At 47.1% G+C, this 24,359-nt stretch overlaps 1 protein-coding gene across 2 annotated transcripts in view; it reads left to right on the forward strand.

The window, feature by feature from the left end:
• The first annotated feature begins 13,923 nt into the window (after window positions 1-13,923).
• The window catches only part of CD247 (CD247 molecule), a 73,319-nt gene continuing 62,883 nt past the window's right edge, over window positions 13,924-24,359 (forward strand). The window contains exon 1 of one of the 2 annotated variants that reach the window (XM_047077064.1): window positions 13,924-14,115. In XM_047077064.1, the coding sequence (XP_046933020.1) occupies window positions 14,007-14,115 (109 nt within the window). In that variant the 5' untranslated portion in view covers window positions 13,924-14,006. The remainder of the gene's footprint in view (window positions 14,116-24,359) is intronic. The other variant, XM_047077065.1, reaches the window with a different exon arrangement.

Below are 24,359 nucleotides of genomic sequence, written 5' to 3' on the forward strand. Positions count from 1 at the left end.
TTTTTAGGGGAATTCCAAACTGTCACTTCAGAGCAGCTGCTTTATAAATTTTCATCTGACAAGACCATTATAATGTAAGTCCTTTTTGGAATCAAAGGAGGTGTAAATCAATGAATAAAACTTTATCCTTTTCGTATATATATGTGTGTATGTATATATATATGTGTGTGTGTGTGTATACATATCTGTATCTGTGTGGAAACATTTTTTTAAGTTTAAAAATTCATAATCTCACCAGCCAGCATGGCTGCGAATATTCTGATATGTTTTCTTCCAATTTTTGTGTCCATGAAATATTTAAATGAGATCAAGATCATGCTGTTTAGTGATCATATATCACACTTTCACTTAATCATAAGCTTGTTATGTTACCAGAAACCATTCGTGAGGACAGCTTAGAATGGCTGCAGGATATTTTGTTAGATTGGGGTCCTCTGGGTACCAAATAATGGTCTGTATTAGCGCTCTGTTGCAGGAAACCTCGTCAAAGTAGTTGAAGCAAAAAGAGTTCACTGATCTTAAAATATTCCTTTCGAACTCAGTCTTCCTCTCCTGGCTTCTCTTTCCACTGTGTTGGTTTTAATTGCCGCCAATTGAATCTTACGGCAAAGGGGATACATCTTTCCCAGTGAGAGAATCGTTCCTGAATAATTCCTGTGTCCAGGAGTGGGCTTCCCCCATTGGCTGAGTTGGGTCCTGTGTCCTTCCCTGCAGCTGGGGGTTCAGAACGACAGGGACTGGGAGAATTTTGAAGCAGGGCTCCTGAAAGAAGAGGAAAAGTTAGGCTAATGAAAGGGACACTGGACAGACAGAAGCTAAGGACTGTTGTCACTTTCTCCAGGTTTTTTTTTTTTTTTTTTTTTTTAATGTTTAACCCAAGCAGGGGAGGGGCAGAGAGAGAGGGAAAGAGAATCCCAGGCAGGCTCTGCCCTGTCCGCACAGGGCCCGTGTGGGGCTCGAACTCATGAACCACAAGATCATGACCGGAGCTGAAGTCAAGAGTCAGATGCTTAACCAACTGAGCCACCCAGGCGCCCCTCACTCTCCAGTTTTTGAACATTGAAGTGACTTCCAACTCCTCCCTGGTATAAGAGAAAGCTCTTTCTGCATAGAGTGTGTTCCACATCTCTGTTTATTTCCTTAGAGAGATTCCCAGCAGCGGAATTCCCACGCCAAAAGCTGTCAGTACTTGGTCCAAATTGCTCCTAAGAATTTATATCGATTGTCAATCAGTCCTGCAATCGACATGGGATAGTGCGCACCTAGGGCGCTGAATTTGATAGGTAAAAATAGCATGCTTTTAATTGACGACTCTTAGGTTACTGGTAACATTGGACATTTAAAAACTCAAATACTAGTTGCTTTCCTTTGCTTCAAGTATCAAGTGGCAACCCGTAGGCTGAGTTTTCTCAAAACTAAAGGTTATGATCGTCATAGGACTTGATTTTACAAATAAGTTCATCCACAGCATTTTATCTCCTCCTTGCTTGGGACACACATTACTTTCCCTTCTATAGGGAGGGAGTTGGAGTCCCCAGATGGTTAGTTTGGGGGTGTTCACGCCATCGCACCTCAGGCGGGCTCCTTAGCTCTGTCCCTAAGAATCCAGTGACCCCTCAAGCGGCTGGTTCATATGGGTCCTTTGAAGAAATGTTGGCATAGAAACGGCAAGGGTCACACGTCAGAGAAGAATGCACGTTTCACAGGTAGCGCACTGACATTTTGGGGGCAGACAGTGCCAAGTACAGGAAAGGGTGTGAGCTCAGGAGCCAAAGGGCTGTGTTCCAATCCCGACTCCACCACTTGGCCGAGTGGCTCTGGCAGGTGCTCTGCTGGAGGTCCCTTCTGTAGGTGGGCGATTGGCATTGGTTAGTCTCTGTCACCGTATTATCGTGCGGGATGGCCCGAGGCCACCCATTGCGTCGACGAGCTGGTCAGCCTGTAGAGGTGCAAAGACCTGGCCATTTTCTGGGTAATAACACTGCCACAAGGTCACGCCTGTCATGTGTTAGTCACTGGCCTCCACTGTGCACGGGGAGCAGACGCCCCGCCCCCTCCGTGTGCTGGGTGTGTGCTATGTCCAAGGACAGGAGAGGGGGGCAGCTCTGGGACCCTGTGCTGAAACCTGGTGAGAGGTCAGGCCCCCCAGGCCAGGCGCTAGAAGAGCCTGGGGACTGCAGTGTGAACAGCGGTGGCTAGAGGTCCCCGCGGAGCTGCACTGAACTGTGCAGGGAAGGTCGCCCAGAGCAGGGAAATCCCGTTCAGTCCTCTCAACCCAGGGCCAGACCAGCTGCCCTGCTGGAGTTCAGGGCCCCTGTTTGCCTATTTTAACTTCCTTACCTTTCCCTTAAGCTGGTGACCGTCCTAAGGAGCCATAAAGGTCTAGTTGGGGACCCATCTGTCCCTGCCCAGCAGCCCCCAGAGGTGGGCTCCCTTCAGACTTACTCCTCGAGCGGGACACAGGTCTGTATGGCGGAGTGGGGGGGGGATCCCCAAGGTCCAGGCTGGGCTGAGAGAGGACTTCCGAGCCACCAGCTGCCCCCATCCCATGCAAACTCAGTTGGTCCTTCCCCTTTGCAAATGACCAAAATACAGGCTGCATGAAGTCAGAGCCTCTCCGGTGCAATCGGACGGGGTGGAGCCCTGCAAACCAGCGGCAACCTGTGAAGGTCTAATTGGCTTTATTGAATGATTCCTGAATCAGGCAGCGTCTCATCCAGCAAATGGTGGGGAGCTCCCAGGAGCTACACAAAAAGGGGGGCTTCTTATAGGCAGGAAGGGGCAGGGACAGGGACAGAGTGGATTGCCTCATCTTTCTTTGGGGGAACAAAAGGGCCTTTGGGGTAGATACCCTCACTGGTGCTGACCAGAAAATTCCAGACTGACCAGTTAAGACTATGTTCGTGGAGAAGGCTGAAACTGCAATTAGGTTAGGCATGAAGCCTCAGTTTGGTGATGTGGGCTTAGCACAAGGGACTCCATTTTGGGTCTGTTGTGTGTGTTTGTGTGTGTGTGTGTATGTGTGTGTGTCCCTTATCTGGAAGCCTGGACCCAAGGCCATCATCTGGCCTGCACCCTCAGTCTAAGTGCCGCAGGGCTAGGTAAGCTGGCAGGGCTGAAAGGGGAGGGCGCTGGACAGGCAGGAGTTGTTATACGTAAATATAATTTCCAGCTAGAAGGTAACACGCAGGGGCCATCTAGTTTGGCCCTTCTGTCTTTTCTTTTTAAAGACAAGAAGAAGAAAGTACTTTACTTTTTTAATGCTTCGATGACAAACACAAAGACATTTTTTATCTGACAAATACTCACCCAACTTCAAGTATGTACGAGGCATGGCACCAGGCAGCCCTCGGGAGCCGCTTTTCTGGTAGAGGAGCCCACACCATTATTGATTTCTCAGGATGTTTTCCAGTCTCAAGTAATAAAAAAAAAAATCCACCTCAAAGTTCGGCCCCTTCGTCTTTGAGCTGCAGACATCAAGGCTCAGAGAGGTAAAGTGATTTGGTCAAGGCCACCCAGCCAGGTAAGGGCGAAGCTGGGACCCTCTCCTGGGTTTGTGCATTCCCCCAGCAGCAGCTCTCTGCCACACCGCACTGAGGGGAAGGCCGTCTGGGAGAGTCGGAGGAGGGGATAAGCCATAGGAACGGTGGAGAATATCCGGGCTCTCAGATGCCCTGGCGTCTCCCGGTTTGAAGCTCGTTCATTGCAGATGATGATTTTGGGTTTGCTCAGATGCCCAGGAATGGACTTGATAGGCTTCTGTGGCTACACTTATCGCCTCCACCAGCCCAGGGGCCGGATCCACACGGGGCAGAGGCAGTGCGTTCCAACGTGGTGCCCAAGAGCTGCGAGGTTCAAGACGAGGAAGCACACGGGGGCCCTGCCCAGGGGCGGAGACCTCCCTCCCTCCAGAGGACTTGTCCATGCCACCCGCCCCATCAGCAACCCTCCTCACTCCCTTGGGGCACCTGTCATTCCCAGAAGGACTTTGCGCACAGCATCTCGCCCCTGGAGTCCTTTCCCCAGGCCACGATGGGGAATGTCACCTCCCCTGAATGGTGTACATGGAACCAATTCTTCCCAACACCTATTCTGGGCACATAACGTATTTTACTCATTCCTTCAATCGCCCGCCGAGGAGCACACCGTCAGCCAGCATGTGGTAGGGCTGGGATTCCAACCCGGGGCTCGTGTCTCTCCACCACTGCGGACCAGCACCGGGAAAACCTGAGTTCCAGTCCTGCTCCGGCCACTTAGCAACCTTGTGACCTTGAGCAAATTACTTCATCTTTCTGAGTCTCGGCTTCTGTAACTATCAAACGGGAACTGTACAAGCACTATTGACTACCTTGCTGAGTCGGAACGAAGAGTAAATATGACGCATAGCTAGAGTGACCGGGGGACGCAAGGTCCCCATTGAAGCGGAGGCAGCTCTCTTTCCCGTGGAAGCCCCTTGACTACCGATGGCAATTCGCAGTCGGTTAGAATTCTTCTCCTCCCCTGACAGCATCTCTTTAATTTTACCCACTTCCCAGCTTGTTTCTGCCACCTCTTGCCACCTTTGAAAATCTTTTAGGGGCACCTGGGTGGCTCAGTCGATTAAGCGTCCGACTTCGGCTCGGGTCATGATCTCACAGTTCGTGGGTTCGAGCCCCGCATCGGGCTCTGTGCTGACAGCTTAGAGCCTGGAGCCTGCTTTGGATTCTGTGACTCCCTCTCTCTCTGCCCCTCCCCGCTTGCACTCTGTCTCTCTCTCTCAAAAATAAGTAAACATTAAAAAATTAAAAAAAAAGATAGACACCAGGCGCATCTAATCTTCACAGAGGAAGAAGGAAGGAGCTTCTTACAGCTTCTCTTGGGGAGACAGGACTGTGAGATGGCCTCCAGAATTTCCATACGTTGGTGTATATACACCCTGTACAATCTCCTTGTTTATGGGAAGGGCCTGTGAATATGATGAGATATCACTCCTGCGATTATGTGATGTTATCCTGGGTGGGCCTGACCTAATCAGGTAAACCCTTTAAAAGCGGTTTTCTCAAGCTGGTTGCAGAAGTGAGAGATGGGCTCTGGTTGGCCCGGGGGGAAGGCAAACATCATGCCGTGGACTGCCTGTGGGGCCACGTTCAAGGAACTGCAGGTTTTCTCTGGCTTCTGAAAGCAGTCCTGCCTAACGGTTTGCAAGAAAGTTGGGACCTCGGTTCCATATTTGTAAGGGAATAGATTTTGCCAACAACCACAGACCTTAGAACAGGTTCCTGAGCCTCGGATGAGAACTGCCACCCCAGTCAACCTACCTTTATTTGAGCCTCACAGGAAGCTGAGTAGAGAATCCAGTCATGCTGTGCCTGCACTTCTGATCTACGTTACTGTGAAACAAGAAGTTTGTGTTGGTTTAAGCCACGAAGTTTGTGATAATCTGTTATGCAGCGATAGAAAGCTAATGCAGCTTCCAAAAATCTCAGTGTGTAAGTTAGGATCATTTGGTGGCAAGCAACAGGAACTTGCTCTGAGTAATTTCAGCGAAAAGGAAATTTACTGGAACAGTGTTCGTGGGGCCACAGGCCACGAGCCGCTCCTGGGATGGGTCCAAACAGGGGAAGCGAACAGGGGGGTGTTTCCAGGTCCTGTTTCACTCTTTCGGGGTGTGAATTCCAGGGAGAATGCGGCTGATTTGCTTTCCTTGATTTGGCAGCCTCACCAAGACGGTAACCGAGGGAGAATCGTTGATGCTTCAGAGCAAAATTGGAGTGACATCAGCAACATGTCTGAATGAGACATCCCTTGTTCATGTCCCACCCTTAATAACAATTTGGCATCGGTCCATGGACAAAAGTGCCCTTGTGGGAGCCCTGGGATCCAGCACCATATGCCAAGGGATCTGAGAGGAGTCTTGCCCACCTGCGCATCAGGTCACAGGCAGACAGGTCTCAGTCCCTGCTGTGGACCCTACAGTGGCCCGTGAACTAGCTCCTCTCAGCCACCATCTGGGAGCCCCTGGAAAACACTGCCTCAGTCACCCACAAAGAGAACCTTTGCGGAAGTCCAGAGACCAGAGAAGAAGTTGCAACACTGTTGGAAAAACAAGAAAAAAATACGAGTTTGGGTACATCAAGGTGGTTAAGAGGAACAGCTTGAATTTGTTTGCGTCACCCCGCCCCTGAGGTGGCACAGCTCGGGGGCTAAGATCTCTTGGCCCCCGTGATTTCTCCTGCGGGGGAAAGTGAGAGCATAGGAGTGAGTGCTCGGCTTTCCCAGTTGTGAGGGATGCTGTTACGGAGTCTCGCTTCTCTCTCGTTCCATCCAGGCTACTGAATCACCAGCTACATGACTTGGGAAGAGACTGGGCAGGTTGACTGGGCAGGAAGAGACTGGGCAGATAGGACACTTGGAGCATGTTAAAGGGATGTGAATCTTACTAACTGCCTTGTGGATCCCATCAAGAAGCCAGCCCACGAGCTGCTGGGGATGCCTTGCCTGTAGGTCCCCCCCCCAGCTGGCTCACAGACACCCCAGTGCTCTGGGTGCCTCCCTACACACCTGGCTCCCCGGGTGTGTTCCTGATGGCGCCAGTGCGGGCAAGTGTTGGCAGATTACCAGGAGTGTGCACAGAAGGCCAACCTGAATCCGTGGACCAGGGAGTGACCATAAACTTACCTTTAGCACCACCCTTGGGAAAGCGAAAGGGAGGCTGTCAGCAGGTGGCCTGGCACGTCACAAGACCGAGAGAGGGCGTACAAGTTTATGAATTCTGCCACAGGAGGGAGCAAGGAGTGTGGAGCAGACATATCTACAGAAGGTTTGGGAAAGTCCCAGAATCCCTAGCACGGCTGATGGAAGATATTTTCCCCCAAAGGCAATTAGTAAAGACTGGAGGAGGTCACGGCTACTTCAGATGTGAAGACAGCAACACAAAACTCCGGGGAACAAGAAAAAGTAGTGAAACATGACACCACCAAAGGACCACAGTAATCTTCCAGTAACTGATTCCAAAGGCGTGGAGAGCTGTGTTTTACCAAAGGACTCAAAATAGATGTTTTAAGGAAGTCACTGAGCTACAGGAAAACACAGAAAGACGATTCAGGAAGTCAATAAAATGAGACATGAACAAAATGGGAATTTTAACAAAGACAAACTAAAAAAATAAACACACTCTGGAGCTGAAGAAGACAATGAGTGAAAAATACAGCAAAGAACATCAACAGCAAAATAGATCGAGCAGAAAAAAGAATCTGTGTGTTGGAAGACTGGAACTTTGAAATTATCCAGCCAGAGAACAAAGAGAAAAAAATGAAAAAAAGTAAAGAAAGTCTACGTGATCCATGGGATACCAGCAAAAACAAGCAAACAAAAACAAACACAAACAAACAAAAAAAAACAGTTTGTGAATTATTGGAGTCCCAGAAGAAGAGAAGGAGGAGACAGAAAGATTACTGAAAGAAACAGTGGCCAAGAATTTTCCAAATCTGGAGAGAGATTGGGATATCCAAGTTTATGAAGCTCATAGGTCATACGACAAACTCAAATTAAAGAGATCTCCTTTGAGACACATCCCAATAAAACTGTGAAAAAGAAAACATAAAGAGAATCTCAAAAACAACAAGAAAAAAGAAGCTGGTACCTTATAAAGGAACCCTTATAACTTCATTAGCAGAGAACTTACAGGCAGGGAGAGAGTAGGACGATATATTCAAAGTGCTGAAAGAAAAAACTGCCAGCCGACAATACTCTACCCAACAAAGTTAACCTTCAGAAATGAAGGAGAAATAAAGATTTCCCCAGACAAACAAAAGCCGAGGGAGTTCACCACCAGGAGACCTGCCTCAGGAGAGATGCTAAAAGGGGTCCTTCAAGCTGAAATTAGTAATGTGAAACCTATAAAAACGTACAACACACTAGTTAAGGTAAGTGTATATAGTCGAATTCAGAATACCCTAATACTGTATTATGGTGCTGTGTTAACCATTTAATTCTAGTATAAAGGTTAAAGGTCAGGAGTATTAAAAATAACTATAGCTATAATAATTTTAATAAATACACATTTAATAAATAAAAATGGGTGAATTGTGACATCAAACACATAAAAGAAGGAGAGCCTGAGTGGCTCAGTCAGTTAAGCGTCTGACTCTTGATTTCAGCTCAGGTCACGATCTCATGGTTTGTGGGACCAAGCCCTGTGTCAGGCTCTGCACTGAGAGCGCAGAGCCTGCTTGGGATTCTCTCTCCTTCTCTCTCTGCTCCTTCCCCTGCTCCTGCGTGTGCTCTCCCTCACTCTCTCTCAAAATACAATAATAATAAAAAAAAACATAAAAGGGGAGAGCAAAAGGGTAGAGTTTTTGTATGTGATTGAAGTTAAGTTGTTACTAGTGTAAATTAGACTGTTATATCTAAAAGATGTTTTAAGTAAGTGTCATCGTAAATACAAAGCAAAAATCTATAGTAGAGTCAAGAAAAATAAGGAGAAGGGAGTCAAAGCTTACCACTACAGAAAAGCATCAGTTCACAAAGGAAGGAAGCAAGAGAGGGAGGAAGAATCAAGGGAACTACAAACCAGCCAGAAAACAAGTAATAAGATGACATTAGTATCAATAATTAACCCTACTAAATGTAAATGAATTATATTCTTCAATTAGAAAACAGACAATGACTGGATGAATTAAAAAAAAAAAAAAAGGCAAGACCCAACTATATGCTGCCTGTAAGAGACTCACTTCAGTTTTAAGGGCTTAAAGTGAAGGGACAGAAAAAGATGTTCCTAACAGGCAAGTCAAAACCTAAAGAGAGCAGGGGTAGTTACACTTATATCTGACAAAATAGACTTTAATCCAAAAAAAATGTAACAAAGATAAAGATCATTACCTAATAATAAAGAGGTCATTTCTTCAAGAGGACATAACAGTCATAAATGTATACACATCCAATGTCAGAGCACCTAAATGTAATTAAGTAGATACTAACGGATCTAATGGGAGAATTAGGCAACAGTACAATAATAATAGAGTTCAATACCCTGCTTTCAACAACAGACAGATCATTCAGACAGAAAATCAATAAGGAAACGGACTGGAGCCACACTTTAGACCAAATAAACTTATCACACATATGCAGAACATTCCATCCAGCAGCAGAGAACACATTCTTCTCAAGTGCACATGGAACATTCTCCGTGATAGATCATACGATAGATCACAAAACAAATCTTAGCAAACCTAAGAAGGTCAAAATCATACCAAGTGTCTTTTCTGACCACAAGGGTATAAAACCAGAAATCAATTAGAAGAAGAAAACTGGAAAATTCACAAATATGTGGACACTTAACCACATACTCCTGCACTACTGATGGGTCAGTAATCAAAAATTTCTCAGGACGCCTGGGTGGCTCAGTTGGTTAAACGTCTGACTTCGGCTCAGGTTATGATCTTGCGGTTCATGAGTTTGAACCTGGCGTTGGGCTCTGGGCTGACAGCTCAGAGCCTGGAGCCTGCTTCAGATTCTGTGTCTCCCTCTCTCTCTGACCCTCCCCCACTCGCACTCTCTCTCTTCTCTCTCAAAAATAAATAAACATAAAAAAAGTTAAAAAAAATTTTCTCAACAAAGGAAAGCCCAGGATCAGATGTTCTCCGTGGGGAATTTTACCAAACATTTCAAGAATGGTCACCAATCCTCAAACTCTTCCAAAAAGTGGGAGAGGAGGGAATTCTCCCAAACTCATTTTACAAGGTTAACATTACCAAAGGCAAGTAAAGACATTACAAGAAGACTTTAGATCAATATCCTTGATAAACATAGACACAAAAATTCTTCCTTTTTTTATGAAGTTTTTGTTTTAATTTCAGTATACTTGACATACAGTGTTATATTAGTTTCAGGTGTCACAAAAATTTTCAATAAAAATATTAACAGACCGAATTCAATAGCACATTAAAAGAATTGTACACTGGGACACCCGGGTGGCTCAGTCGGTTGAGCGTCCGACTTCGGCTCAGGTCACGATCTCGCAGCTTGTGAGTTCGAGCCCCGCGTCGGGCTCCGTGCTGACAGCTCAGAGCCTGGAGCCTGCTTCGGATTCTGTGTCTCCCTCTCTCTCTGCCCCTTCCCCGCTCATGCTCTCTGTCTCTCAAAAATGAATAAACATTCAAAAAAATTTTAAAAAAAAAGAATTGTACACACTAATCACGTGGACTTAGCCTGGGGACTCCAGGGTTTCACACATGCAAATCCATCAACATGATACACCACGTGAATAGAATGAAGGATGAAGGTCATAGGATTATCCTGATAGGTGCAGAAAAAGCTTTTGACAAAATACAACCTCTTGTCATGCTAAAAGCTCCCAACAAATTGGGTATAGAACATAAGCACAAACCACAAGAGAAAAAAATTGATAAATTGGGTATCATCAGAATTAAAACATTTCCATCAAAAAATACCATTAAGAGAATGAAAAAGCAAACCATAGACCATGAGAAATTACTTGCAAGCACAGAATTAATATTGCTTGTTTTAACGTTTTTTTTTTTTTTGCATTGAGATATAATTCACGTAACATCGCACTTACCATTTTAAAATGTAATCTGAATGACTTTTACTATGTTCACTGTGTTGTACACCATCCCACCATCTAATTCTAGAAGTTTCTGCCACCCCAAAAAGAGACCTCTTACCTCTTCGTCCCTTTTTATGCCTGAATCACATTCCATTTGGGGGATATACCACATTTGTTTACCATTCCCTAGTTGGCTTGTTTCCAATTTGGGCCTCTTGTGATAATACTGTGTGGACATGTGTTTTCAATTCCCTTGGGTCTATGCCTAGAGGCATAATTTTTGTGTCCTATGACAACTCTGTTTGACTTTTTTGGGGAACTGCCAAATTAGTTTCTACAAAGGCTTTATCATTTTACATTTTCACCAGCAATGTATGCGATCCCAATTTCTTTGTTTTTTTTTAAATTTTTTTCTAATGTTCATTTATTTTTGAGAGAGAGAGAGAGAGAGAGAGAGAGAGAGACTGAGCATGAGCGGGGGAGGGGCAGAGAGAGGGAGACACAGAATCCAAAGCAGGCTCCAGGCTCTGAGCTGTCAGCATGGAGCCCCGACGCGGGGCTCGAACTCACAAGCTGAGAGATCATGACCTGAGCCGAAGTCTGTTGCTTAACTGAGCCACCCAGGTGTCCCTGAGGGTCCCAATTTCTGTATACCCTCCCCAACACTAATTGCCTTTTTTATTTTAGCCACCCTAGGGGGTGTGAAGTAGGATCTCACTATGGGTTCTTCTTCTTCTTCTTCTTCTTCTTCTCCTTCTCCTTCTCCTTCTTCTCCTTCTCCTTCTCCTTCTTCCTCTTCCTCTTCCTCTTCCTCTTCTTCTTTTCTTTTACCCAGCCCCCAATTCCCCTCCCCTCTGGCAACCGCCAGTTTGTTCTCTGTATCAAAGAGTCTGGTTTTTTTTTTTTTTTTTTTTTTGGTCTCTTTTTCTCTTTGTTCATTTGTTTTGTTTCTTAAATTCCCGCATACGAGTGAAATCATATGGTATTTGTCTTTCTCTGGTTGACTTCTTTCACTTAGCGTTATACCCTCTACATCCACCCATGTTGTTGCGAATGGCAAGATGTCACTCTTTTCTGTGGCTGAGTAATATTCCGTAGTATATGTATACCATATCTTCTTTATCCGTTCACTTGTGGATGAATACTTGGGTTGCTTCTGTATCCTGGCTATTTTAAATATAATGCTGCAATAAACATAGGGATGCATATATCTTTTTTAATTAGTGTTTCCCTTTCCTTTGGGTAAATACCCAGTAATGGAATTACTGAATCATATGGTAATCCAATTTTGAATTTTTTGAGGAACATCCATGTTTTCCACAGTGGCCTCATCAATTCACATTCCCACCAATGGTGCACAAGCGTTACTTTTTCTTCCCATTCTCATCAACACTTGTTCTAATTTTAGCCATTCTGGCAGATGTGAGGTGATATTTTGTTGTCTTTTTTTTAATTTAGTTATTTAATTTTATTTTAGAGAAGAGAGAGAGCAGGGGAGAAGGGCAGAGGGGGAGAAAGAGAATCTTGAGCGTGGAGCCTGACACAGGACTCGATCCCATGACCCTGGAACCATGACCTGAGTTGAAATCAAGAGTCGGATGCTTGGGGCGCCTGGGTGGCTCAGTCGGTTAAGCGGCCGACTTCAGCTCAGGTCACGATCTCGCGGTCCGTGAGTTCGAGCCCCGCGTCGGGCTCTGGGCTGATGGCTCAGAGCCTGGAGCCTGCTTCCGCTTCTGTGTCTCCCTCTCTCTCTGCCCCTCCCCCGTTCATGCTCTGTCTTTCTCTGTCTCAAAAATAAATAAAACGTTAAAAAAAAAATTAAAAAAAAAAAAAGAGTCGGATGCTCAACCGACTGAGCCACCCAGGCACCCCTCATTGTGGTTTTAATTTGCAATTTCCTGATGATGAGTGATGTTGAGCATCTTTTCATGTCACTTGGTCATCTGGATGTCTTCTTTGGAAAAATGTCTATTCAGGTCTTTTGCCCATTTTTAATCAGTTTTGGGTGTTGAGTTGTTTAAGTTCTTCATGTATTTTAGATATTAACCCCTTATCACATATGTCATTTGCAAATATCTTCACCCATTCCATAGGTTGCCCTGTCATTTTGTTGATAATTTCCTTCACTGTGCAAAAAGTTTTTATTTTGGTGTATTCCCAATAGTTTTTAAAATAGTCCCAATTTTGTTCCTGCTTCCCTTGCCTGAGGAGACATCTCGAGAACAATGTTTCCATGGCCAATGTCACTGCAGTTTTGCTTTGCATTTATCTAATAACTAACGATGTTGAGATCCTTCTCGTGTGCGTATCTTCTTTGGAGAAATATCTATTTTGATTTTGGCCAACTTTTTTTTAATGTTTATTTATTTTTTAGACAGAGAGAGACAGAGCTTGAGCGGGGTAGGGACAGAGAGAGAGAGGGAGACCCAGAATCTGAAGCAGGCTCCAGGCTCTGAGCTGTCAGCACAGAGCCCAACGCAGGGCTTGAATTTGTGAACCGCGAGATCATGACCTGAGCTGCAGTCGGCCGCTTAACGGACTGCGCCACCCAGGCGCCCCATCTTTGGCCAATTTTTAATTGGGTTATGTTTTCTTATTGTTGAATTGTAGGAGTTTTATTTGTGTGTTGGTACTTTTAGTGGAATGGGTTGATTCGTTTACAAAGAATTGTAGTCTTCTTAAGATTATCAAAGACCGTAGACTTTTCCACATACCCAGGTCCCTTCTGCATCCTTCAGTCATGTTTTAAAATGTATTTCATATAGATCTAACTAACACCTTTTATTGCATTTGTTCGTAGGTATTTATCTTTTTAGTATTGTAAATTATGCCAATGCTTCAATGTTGACGACCAGCAAAAGCATTTGCAATACTGTGTGGTTCCAACTCAGGCCAAGTTTGGATCTGTAACCTCAGATCTACTGCAGCCATTTGCTTTACAGGTAAGGATGCTGATGTCTAGAGACGCTGAGTGAGTTACTGAAGGCCACACAGCACCCGGGTGGCAGAGATAGGCACCAAAGCCCAGGTATTCTGTCTCTGTGTTTCTCCTGGATCCAGAGTTCTGCCGTCTCACCAACATCTATAAAATATGTAAGTCCAGGAAAATGTCCTTACACGCATCGGGAACTCCTGTTCGCCTAGGGACTGGCTTCACCCCTCAAGAGAGGAGCTAGATAAAAATTAGACAAAAATTCGGAGAAAAGGAGAGTAAAACAATGGTTAAATGAGAGAAAAAGCAAGATGTAGACACACACACACACACACACACACACACACACACACACACACCCCTCAAACCCTCAAACCTCCAGAGCTTCCTGCCTATGAACCGAAAGGGGGAGTGCGTTTCTTGGCCTTGCTGGCAGGTGTCTGCCTTCTCAGAGGCCCCACAGTCCTCTGCTTCCTGAGGAGGCAGCAGCACAAAGCAGAGACACCGTCTCTCTTCTGGGTCCCAGCCATGGCTGCCACAGCCTCGGCCTCCTGGTGCCACCCTGGGGGAAAGGACAAGGTGATGTGGAAGGTGCTTGTCATCATGGCCCTGCTGCAGGCACAGCTCCCAGGAACAGGTAAGGCCGGACAGATGGATGGCAAGGAACTTCCAGAAACTCTTCTTGCGTGTGTGTGTGTGTGTCGGGGAGGGGGGGGGGTACGCAGCGGAGGGGTAGCGAGGAGCTGGCGTCTCTTTCGAAGCTGAGCAGGTTGGATCTGCTCCCTTACAGCCGAGCTGGGCTCAGACCCAGCTGCTTGAATGCACACCTGCCCCCAGTACAGGTGTTTCTAGCGCTAACAGGAGAGAGGACAGTCCATGGAGGGGAAAGGACAGGGAGGAAGGGGGCAGAGGAGCGACTGAGGCAGGCCCAGTGTGGAGAAAAAGAGAGGGAGTATTTAACAGACGCTGAATGGGATGAGAACACGTCAGCCAGGCCACTTTTCACACTGCGACGCTCGTCTCGTCTCTGCGTCTTCTCCTCGTACCCCCCCGGCTGGCTCCGTCACTTGGCCTCTTTCCTTTGTCCTTTGCCAACAACAAAACACTTCTCTCGGTCAGACGGGGTCACGGCTGTGAATCTGGCTGACTTGAAGCACCTGGACGGGGCAGGGACTGAGCAGTGATGTCCACGAAGGACAGAAGGGGCCTTCCTCCGGGCCCGTGTCTCCACTCAGCTCTGTCATGGCTGCCCCTGCCCCCCCCCCCCCACGGCCAGGGGCTGCCCTGGGACACACCCATCGTGGCTCAGTGACTCACCCACCACCCTCACTGCAAGCAGCCCTCTATCTGAGGCCAAAAAGCTAGAGACGCTGACAGAACGTAGGGACGGATGAGAGGATGTGACCTGTTAAGTCGCCATCGTGAGTAACAACCGACCAGCGAGAGAACTTACTCCTCACTTCATTTTAGCTCGCGGGAGCCGGGCTTTTCTAGAATCCTTTCACTCCCACCGTGTTGTCTAGGCCAAATTATGAGGACCACATGTGAAAAGAAAGACAAAATAGACTGTCTCAGGAGATTGGTATCATGGCATTTTTACCAGAAACAGGACCAGCTGTATTTGAACCTAAAGAAACAGGAAGACAGGTCACAAACACATGTCCCTTCTCCACGTCACGGGTCACCTCAGTGCGGGAGAGCGTTTGGCGACAGTGCTGAGAGGGCAGGGGAGGCCCCTGGTGCTTCTGTTCCTGACAGGGAACATGGCACAGCCCCAGCCTGACACCTCAGGGGTTCTGAAAACTCTGTAAGGTCACAGCGTTCTTCTCGGAAGAGCCTTGTTGGGTGTGAGTCACAAGGCCCTGTGAGGTGAGGGCCCCAGAGCAAGTCCCGGGCCCGTCCTGCGTGCGGGGGACAAGAGGGTCCCTGATGCCACAGTGGCCAGTGGATTCAGTGATTTCAGGGGAACAGCTGACGGCAGTGGCTTCAGACCCTGGGCTTCAGGCCGCGAGGTACTTCTGCTACGCGGTTTCCTCACCGGTCCGTTTGTGTTGGCCTCGGGGCCAAGGTAGCAGCAAACTAGAGTTAGATGAGGGAAAAAAAAAAAAAAAAGCTGCTTGGGTGGCGGTGGCTGCCACGAGTGACAAACAAGACCCCACCCAGCAGACGAGATGCGGGCCGTGCCCAGTTCCACGCACAGCGCCCAGGAGGAAGAAACAGGATGGACGGGATTTTCCATCGTGCGAGGCCCCTTGCTGTGCTGGTGTGGGGACGGCCCTTTCAGCTACTCCCCGAGAAGGTTCTTCCAAGCGTTCAGCCCAGTTGAGGTGAGGTGAGGAGAGAGAGGTAAGGAGAGCCCTGTAACCCCTAGGGCTGCGAATGGCATCGTGTTGCCTTTACAACTTTGCTCCGCGGAAAGGCCGCTGACAGAATTTGAGCTGAGGTCTCTCTTTTCTTGCTCAGTGAAGTCACCTATCTCCAAACTCTTTAAAAACATTTTTTTTTTAATGTTTATTTATGACAGAGAGACTGAGCATGAGCGGGGGAGGGGGAGAGAGAGGGGGAGACACAGAATCCGAAGCAGGCTCCAAGCTCTGAGCACAGAGCCCGACGCGGGGCTCGAACTCACCAACTGCGAGGTCATGACCTGAGCCGAGGTTGGACGTTCCACCGACTGAACCACCCAGGCGCCCCTCCAAACTTTTTAAAAGTCTATCTTTTAGAGATCTTTCCATTTGCCTTTTATGGAAATGCCCAGATCATGAGGATCAAAGCAAATAATGACCTAGCGTCTCCACGGGAGGAGGTCTCCCTGGGTGAGAGTCTGCCAAGCCGGTCGCCGGGGTCTGAGGCTAGTCGAGACAAAGGTGGTGTGCCTAGCGGCAGGGGCATGCTTTTGCCTGCGGGGCCCTCAGCTACTCAGTACCCCTACCTCCCTACCCCACTGTGGCCAAGAATGCTTCCAGCTGGTCAGTGTGGCCGGTCCTTTCTCCAGCCAGGAGATGCAGCGCGGCCACAAACCCTCAGGAAAAGCAGGCCCCCCAGGCTGGTTTGCAGCTCTACGTTCAAGGAGATGGCTGGATGTGGTGGCAAAAGTCAGGCCAATCATAGATGGAATCCCGGTGTTGCCACTTTCCTAGCTGTGCAACGGTAGGCAGGTTACTTAACCTCTCTGGGCCTTAGTTTTCTCCCCTCTAAAGTAAGGATAACTTTCCTTGCAGAACTGTGAAGATGAGAAATGAATGTAATATGCTCGATACATAGCAGACAGCCAATACACGGAGCTGTATTAATTATGACTATTATTACATCACGGTCTGTTTTCTTGTTCTCAACATCTAGCAACAGGAAGTGGAAACCCATGGTTAGAATTCTTAACTTGCTCTCAGCTGGGTTGTAAACAGCACTGGACATTTTCTCCATCTGTCGAAGCCCCACTCATCCTCCTTTTGATTTCTGAGCCTACAGCACAGGAACATGTGAGCGGGGGGGTGGGGGGCAACTGTGAACAAGGATCAAAGCTTGGGCAGGTCACCGGATGAGCGTTAGAACCGCCATTTTTCTTTTTTAAGACACTTATTCTGTAAGGGATACTCCCCCAAAGTGAAAACATGCTCCCAAGTGTATAATCTAAATAGTTGGGGGGAGGAAATTAGAGGACAAAGTCCACCAGCTCGTCACTGGTCGGGGTGGCCACACAGATCTCGAGGCTGAATGCTTGGCATGGGTGTCCAGGACTGGGTATTTAAATGCAAACGTCTCGAACGCCAGATCTCTGCTTAAGCTGCTCAGAGCTGGACATGAGGGGAACTCCTAAGTGGTGCCAGGACAATGGCATTTTCACCAATATTTCGACGTCCTGTCACCGGCACTGCTCGTCCAGATGAGCTACTTAAGTTCTCTCCTTTGGCGTTTCTCCCACTCGCTGGCTTAGAGACCCCAGTGCTGTGAAATGTCCCCCAGAAACAGTTCTGGGAAGCTGTCACTTAGGTAACTGACCACTGCTGTATGTTTTGAAAAATGTTTTTTTATTTTTGCCTTTGTCTTTAAAAAATTAGATTTAACTTTTACTGGATGTCCAGTCTTACTTTCGAGAGTCCCCCAGGCATCGTGTCTTGTGTTTTATTTAGAACAGTTAAGGCACTTCTTCGGGAACTGTTTTGCATTAGAGCTGTCCAGAGACACCCTTCGGGAGTCTTTTTCTCCTGAGCCATATGTACCTGTGGTCAGCTAATGGATTAAATAAACAGCGGGGACAGCTCAATATAGACTTCTTCTCTGCTCGGGCCAAGGCAAGTTCTTATTAACAATGACCTGATGGTAGATTGAATCAATTTGAGCAAACATTCAGTCACTCTGCTTAATAAAGAATCCAAACCAGTCACTTGGCACGTTAGTTGAAACAAACTGATCTGGTGAGTCACCACCTTTCTTAGCCGTCCCTCCCAGCCTGCAAAAAGGAGTCTCTGTTCCCCAAGGGAAAAGACACCTCAGTCTTGTTTAGAGAGGTGCCTAGCGCTTAGCGCACTGCCATGAGTTGAGTCCACACACAATAAATACGTGTCAAATGAATTAAAGTGGGTGAATGAAAGAATTCTAGATGTTTCCACGTAATTATATTAACTTTAATGGTTTACGAGGAATATACTGGAATGGTGTTATTTGGACTTCCCTTCTAGAGAATTTAGCATTTAAATCTAAACCCACCCACCAACCAACCAAACAAAATTTAGCTGGTGGAGGGGACAGGACAGTTTGAGGGAACAGAATGATTCAAAATGAGTTGCCGGGATGGTTTAAGATACAATCTGCTGTTATTAAAATTTTTGATATAAAATTTCCGCTGTTTGTTTTTGGACCTACAAACAAGATAATTTCGTATGATTCAAATAATATTATATCTCAAACATAAACGAATGAAGAAAGACGTTGGTTTTTCTGACTTGGCTTAAACCCTAAGGAAAAAGCAGAAAATAAACAAGGCTATCCACTGTGGGAGAATGTTAAGTAATAAACTTAAAAAAGAAAAAAAACTCATTAATGAGAGGCACCAGGAGAAAAATAAGAGTTTGTGGATGATGGCAAAAATCACAGTATACAATTGCCTCAAAATATGGAAAGAAGAAAAAAGCAGTTTAGCCGGTGTAGTCTCATTTGTTCTGAGTTACCAACTAAATGTTCCAAGTAACTATCGCTTTTTTCCCTTCTCTTAATTTGAGGTGTTTTAACAAAAATATCACAAACTCATTGGAGGAAGTTATGCATTTTTTAAATCCAAAATCTTACAAGCTAGCCCAATAACTTCAATTTTCCTTCTTTATGTTCCATTCCAATATTTTAAAAAGAGTGTACACAAATCTTTTTATGGTTGCCATCATAAAAGCATTTCCGTGTGCTTATTTTTCTTAATAATCTATCGTGAGCATTTTTTTTTTTTTAGGCCTAGCCTTCACGATGGTTTTTAATTGCTATGTAAACTTCCAGAGTTTATGTAACGTAGTTTCCTACTTCTTTACTGTTGGACATTGGCCTGTTTCTAATTTTTGTTATTATAGCTAAGCCTGCAAGAAAAATCTTTACATGCGTAGCTTTAAAATTGTCTTTTGACTTATGTCCTTGGGCTAATTTCTCCCGGGTTGACAGTGAAAAGAATAAGTTAAAGAACATTTCGCAGGATACTTTAGGCTTCTGTTGAAAACGATCCAGTGGAGGAAAGAGAGTTGTTTCCTAACTCTGACCATCTGCAAGTGTCCTGTCTTCTCTGGGGCAGCTACACAGTGGAGGGAGGGAGCGGGCCGTGCAGCTAGAAAGATCTGGATTCTGAGCTGCCGCCCTCAGAGCCTGTCCTTCCTCTATAAGATGGCGGCAGTCATGTCTGCCTCCCGCAGGGGACTGGGGAGCAGAGACGCCACTCAGAAGTGCCGCTCACAAAAGGTTCCCCGAAAGGTCGAAAAGTCGTAGCCAGTCAACATGTGGGCCCGAGCCTCCCAACCTGCAAAAGACAACAAGCGTCATTTTCCCCAGGGCGACAGCTGGATAACGTCTTTCTTCTTCTCTGTCGCTAAATCGCGGGGTGAACTTGGGCAGACAGCTCTCTCCGGGCTTTGGTTTCTCATCTGTGAGATGAGAAAGGAGAGAGTCGGACGTGCCTTGCACCTAGCAAAGGAATCGCATGTGGTCTTGAAATGGCACTTTTTGAGAACATTTACTTATCGGCCCCCACCGCGCTGGCATTGGCTCCCAGGATTCGGAAACTAAACTTGGACTCCGTGCGGCTCCAAATACTTTTTAGGTCTGGACTTCCACCTTTGTCACAATATCTTTAACTCTCTCGCGGGAGCCTCTGGCGTGAGAAACCCAAGGACGAGGCCCAGCGTTTTCTGGCTTATTAACCCTTATGCTCGTGCCCTGACTGCAGATGTATCGGGGGCGGGGGAGGGGGGGCACCCAAGGACTTGGTTGGTAAGAAGTGACTTGAAGAGAGAGCAGATTGCCGCCTGAAGCAGCGGGACTGCAGTGGGGCAGGTGTCAGGAGTTTCCACCAACCACCTTGCTTGCCTGCTATGATTTGTGCTACTCAGCAACTGATTTTCAGCTCAAGGGGGGGAAAATAAATAAATAGAAAACATTAGAAAACAAGGACAGGCAGGATCCCTGCCCCGACCAGACCGCCGCTCTCTGAACGCAGTCATCCCTTTATAGTTACGAAGTGACTTCCTACACCCTTACTTACGGGGTCCTCATTGCCATCCTAATGCGGGTAGCAGATGAAGCAGTGGGGTTCTCTCTTTGGGAACACAGACAACGAGGCTCCGAGCTTTGATGACCTGGCCTAAGAGTAGAGCGAGGCCCCAAAGCCGGTTTCTCTGACAACCTTGTCCGGTGTATACATTCTCGAGGGTTCTCTGCAGCCTCTTTCCCGGGGGCTCGCTCGTCATTTGACAATGTCATACCCCTGGTGACTGAACTCTGAGGCCGACCTGTGAAGGCGTTCCTTTTAGCAAGCATCCTTTACTGTTTTCCTCTCCATTTTGGAAGAAATAATAATTTTGATGCTGTATGTCCTCGTGTAATAGGCTTTTTTTTTTTTTTTCTGCCGAGTATATGAAATATTCGGTAGTTAATACGGAATTATGTTTCTCTCTGGCACGTTACTATAATTCTGAGCTCGGGTTTCCCACAAATTTGGTAAAATCCTTCTTCTCTGTTTCACTGTTAAGAAATAGAGCTGTTTGGGAGCTTGTCTTGGGAGGGATGGCCCTCAGTTTGCAACCGACACAGGTCTGTGTGTTCGCCTGCCGCAGCCCCACCGCCCTACGTGCATGTGAAAACCAAACGTGTAAAGCTAAATGAGGTTAAATCGTATTTGAGAGGTTTAGAGTGTAAGTAATAGCCTGTAATTGATCTGTTGGATAAAAACGTGTCTTCATACAGTGTGTAAGGTTTTATGTGTGAGATTTTAAAGAACAGTAGAGTGTTACACACAGACTGAGTGGGGATTGGTTTTTTGGCTTGTTTGTTTTTGTGAAAATCCTCAAGGAGTGGGGCAATTGCCTTTGAATGACAAACGTCTGTGAGCAGTCTTCAATGATTTATGCCCTGAGTCCCCTTGCATTTGCTTGAGCTGAGCTCAGGGAGGGCAAACCCTTTTGCTGGTGACTGGAGCAAAACAAATCAAGTTAAGAAATCCGCTGCAGAGAAAAGTACGTGAAGCATTGAAGAACCACGTAGGTGAATTTCTGGTACCTTCCCAAAGCTGGCCGGCAGGACGGCTGGGACAGGAGTGTTCAAGAGCTTCCACAGGACATTTGCAGGGTGCTGGGCTAAGAGTGCATTGTCTTTGCAAGCCTTGGGGTTTGGGGAGGACAGCCCAGAACATAAGCTGACGCCACCATTTAGGATATAACAAATGCCTACTTCTCTCTGTCGCTGTAGATACTAGAAACTCAGCGCTGCGTTTCTGTGTTTCGCCTGTTCCCCTCCATGCGATACCCCCGCCTGGGTCTAAGACATAATGTGACGGCCCCTGAGTTAGAACTGCCCATTCATCATGCGGGCTGAGGGTGGTGATGGAGAATTGGAGAGAAGAGGTGTTGGGGGGAAAGAATAGAAAAAGACAACCTGGGGCGCCTGGGTGGCTCAGTCGGTCGAGCCTCCGACTTCGGCTCAGGTCGCGATCTCGCGGTCTGTGAGTCCGAGCCCCACGTCGGGCTCTGTGCCGACAGCTCGGAGCCTGGAGCCTGCTTCGGATTCTGTGTCTCCCTCTCTCTCTGCCCCTCCCCTGCTCATGCTCTGTCTCTCTCTGTCTCAAAAATAAATAAACATTAAAAAAAATTGAAAAAAAAAAGACAACCTGGGGGTGGGGGTGGGGGTGAAGGTTGCCCCCTGTTGCCACAGGGGGCGGAATGGCCAGAGCGACCTGCTCCGGGGAGAAGGCAGCTGTTACCAGGTGACTTCACCATGGGAGTAGCTTGTGCCCAAGCCCGGTCCTAGCAAACGTGTGTGCCAGTGCGTGCTGACCCAAGTGCTCTGGTGGGGGTGCAGGCGCCCGTGCCCTACTGTGCATGTGCTGGTGTGGGATGCCATGAGCGAGTGTGTGTGTGTGTGTGTGTGTGTGTGTGTTCTGGTGTGTTCCAGTGTGTGCGTGCATGCACTGATGTCCAGCGTTCACGCACTGCTGTGCCTGGTGTGCATATGTGCCCGTCTGCGCACTGACGGACACGTCCCGGGCACGTCCTATGTGTTTCCGTGTGCACCAGGGACTGGTTTGGTGTGCCTGGCACGTCGGTCGGACTCTCAGCCGGCAATCTGGGGAGGTGCGCACTAGAGCTGAGACGTCTCTGCGCACCTTCCAGAGATTCTGTGCCGGAGGGGGGCGAGAAGTCCAGACTAGAATCGCTAGGATCCTGGAGAGGAGGGGTGGCCTCCTTACGGATGCAGAGTCTCCAGGTCCCCCAACTCCCCTCAGAACGTCCCCACCTCCCGCCGTGAGCCTGCTGTCTTTCCTTCACGCCGTCCTGTCCTTCCTCCTCCCAGCTCCCTCCACTAAGACGCTGACCGCCTCCTGTAGAAACCCGTAGGCCCCCTTCCAATCAAGCCCAGATATGCGTGACTCTCCTGGGCCCGCTGTTACCCGTTTGTTACCAGCAGTCAGGTGACAAAAGAAGGTGGAAAATGTACTGTTCTCAGAACTCAGAATTAAAAACCCAACCCAGAGAGTTCCCGATGGTGAGTCTTTCGCGCAGTGGAAGCCCAGTACGAAAACAGTTTCAGGAACTTCCCCGTCAGCAGAAAGCGTCGCCAGCTCCCCCAGTTCTCACCAGTTCTTTCCACGGTGGCCGTCTTCTGTGTTCTGACTAAAGTAGTCCAAATGCGTGTGGTGCTTTTCTTTGTTTATTTCTGCCCTCAGAATAGAATGGCAAGCAATCCAACCAGGTGGGTTTGGCCTACTTTGGCCATCGAGAGTTGGTGGCGCCAGACCGACAGTTATTTTTAATATCTGATTGTTCAAACAGATACTTGAGCAATCTGATGGTTCAAACTTTTGATTGTTCAAAAGTCCGGGTCAGCTACTGGACTTAGCAATGAGTAAATAGTAACCGAGCACATCTCCTGCACCCAAAGTCAAACAACCAGTCCTACAGATGGTTGGCCAAGCAGCCCAGTGATCAGGCCAGTGTCTTAGAGATGCCTGCTGAGTCACTGAGAGCCTTAAGTAAAAGAAAAGCTTCCCTGGCCCAGTGGGTCACATTCTCTCAAAGTCTTAATTTACCTACAGGCCTGCTTCTGTACGGTCTGGCCTAATTGTCGTCATTTTGCGAGCCTGTGCTAATTTCCACGCTGAGTTTGGTAGGAAAGGAGGGGTATATGGGGAGATACCACCCAGGGCCGTTTTGAGTTAGGCCAGAGCGCTTCAGAAATCCCCCCTTTGATGTCCTCAGATTAGAGAGAAATCTTTGTCTTTTCTCCCACTTAACTATCAATGCTTCAAAGCTCAGACCTCTATAAAATACACACATGCTTTCTGGACAAAATGAATCTTGTCCGTTTTCTTTGGATTTTAGTGGGAACAATAAAGATTGAGCTACAAAAGGTTGGCAAAGAGGATTATTCTTTTTCTTTCTATTAAGGGTAGAGGCTTCAAAAAGAACGGCTCAGAAAGTCAAATAATTGTATCCACTGCAGCTCACCTATCCATCTCCCTGCTGACCTGGTGTGTGAAATCCCCTTTAAAAAGTTGGCCAGCTCTCACCTGCCCATTGCAAATGCTGTATTGTTAAATGCTCCCATACATAATTCCACAAGGGAGGCTGCTATAAAGCAAATTCCTTCCGTTTCAACAGAGCGCGCCTCGTCAAGGATAGCTCTTTGGGGTGAGGGGAGGGGTGCCTCTAATTTTCAAAGCTTTGTCATCTCATCTTGGGGAGGGAGCTGCTTGGAAACCTCAAATGGGTTGTGAATAAAGTTATAATCACGAACTCTTGCAATCTAAAGGGCCCGGCAGGGGGGAGAATGTGGAAGGGAAGATTTAGAGAACAGTTTTTATCTTCAATTTCTTGATTTCTTTGGTTTGGAAAAAACAACATCCGTTAGTTTCTAGCTATGGCTCTAAACACAAAGTCTCAGCCTTGAAGTTGATCGAATCCCTAGTTTGTTCTCAGACCATAGCTTCCTCAGAAAATTCCTGTCAGCCATTTTGAAGAGCACAAAATGGCTCCTCTGCGCCAAAGAATAAAGAGAGGATTTGGCTCTTTAGGCATTTTTAATTTGGGGGTTGAACATCTTCTGGCAGCATTCAAGCCGGGAGTGATTTCAATTAAAAGAAGAAGAAGAAGAAGAAGAAGAAGAAGAAGAAGAAGGGGTGCCTGGGTGGCTCAGTTA

Source organism: Lynx rufus, unplaced genomic scaffold (genome assembly GCF_022079265.1).
Source record: "Lynx rufus isolate CCGP_SWC_20201006 ecotype Redwood Valley unplaced genomic scaffold, mLynRuf1.p SCAF_15, whole genome shotgun sequence".
NCBI lineage: Eukaryota > Metazoa > Chordata > Mammalia > Carnivora > Felidae > Lynx > Lynx rufus.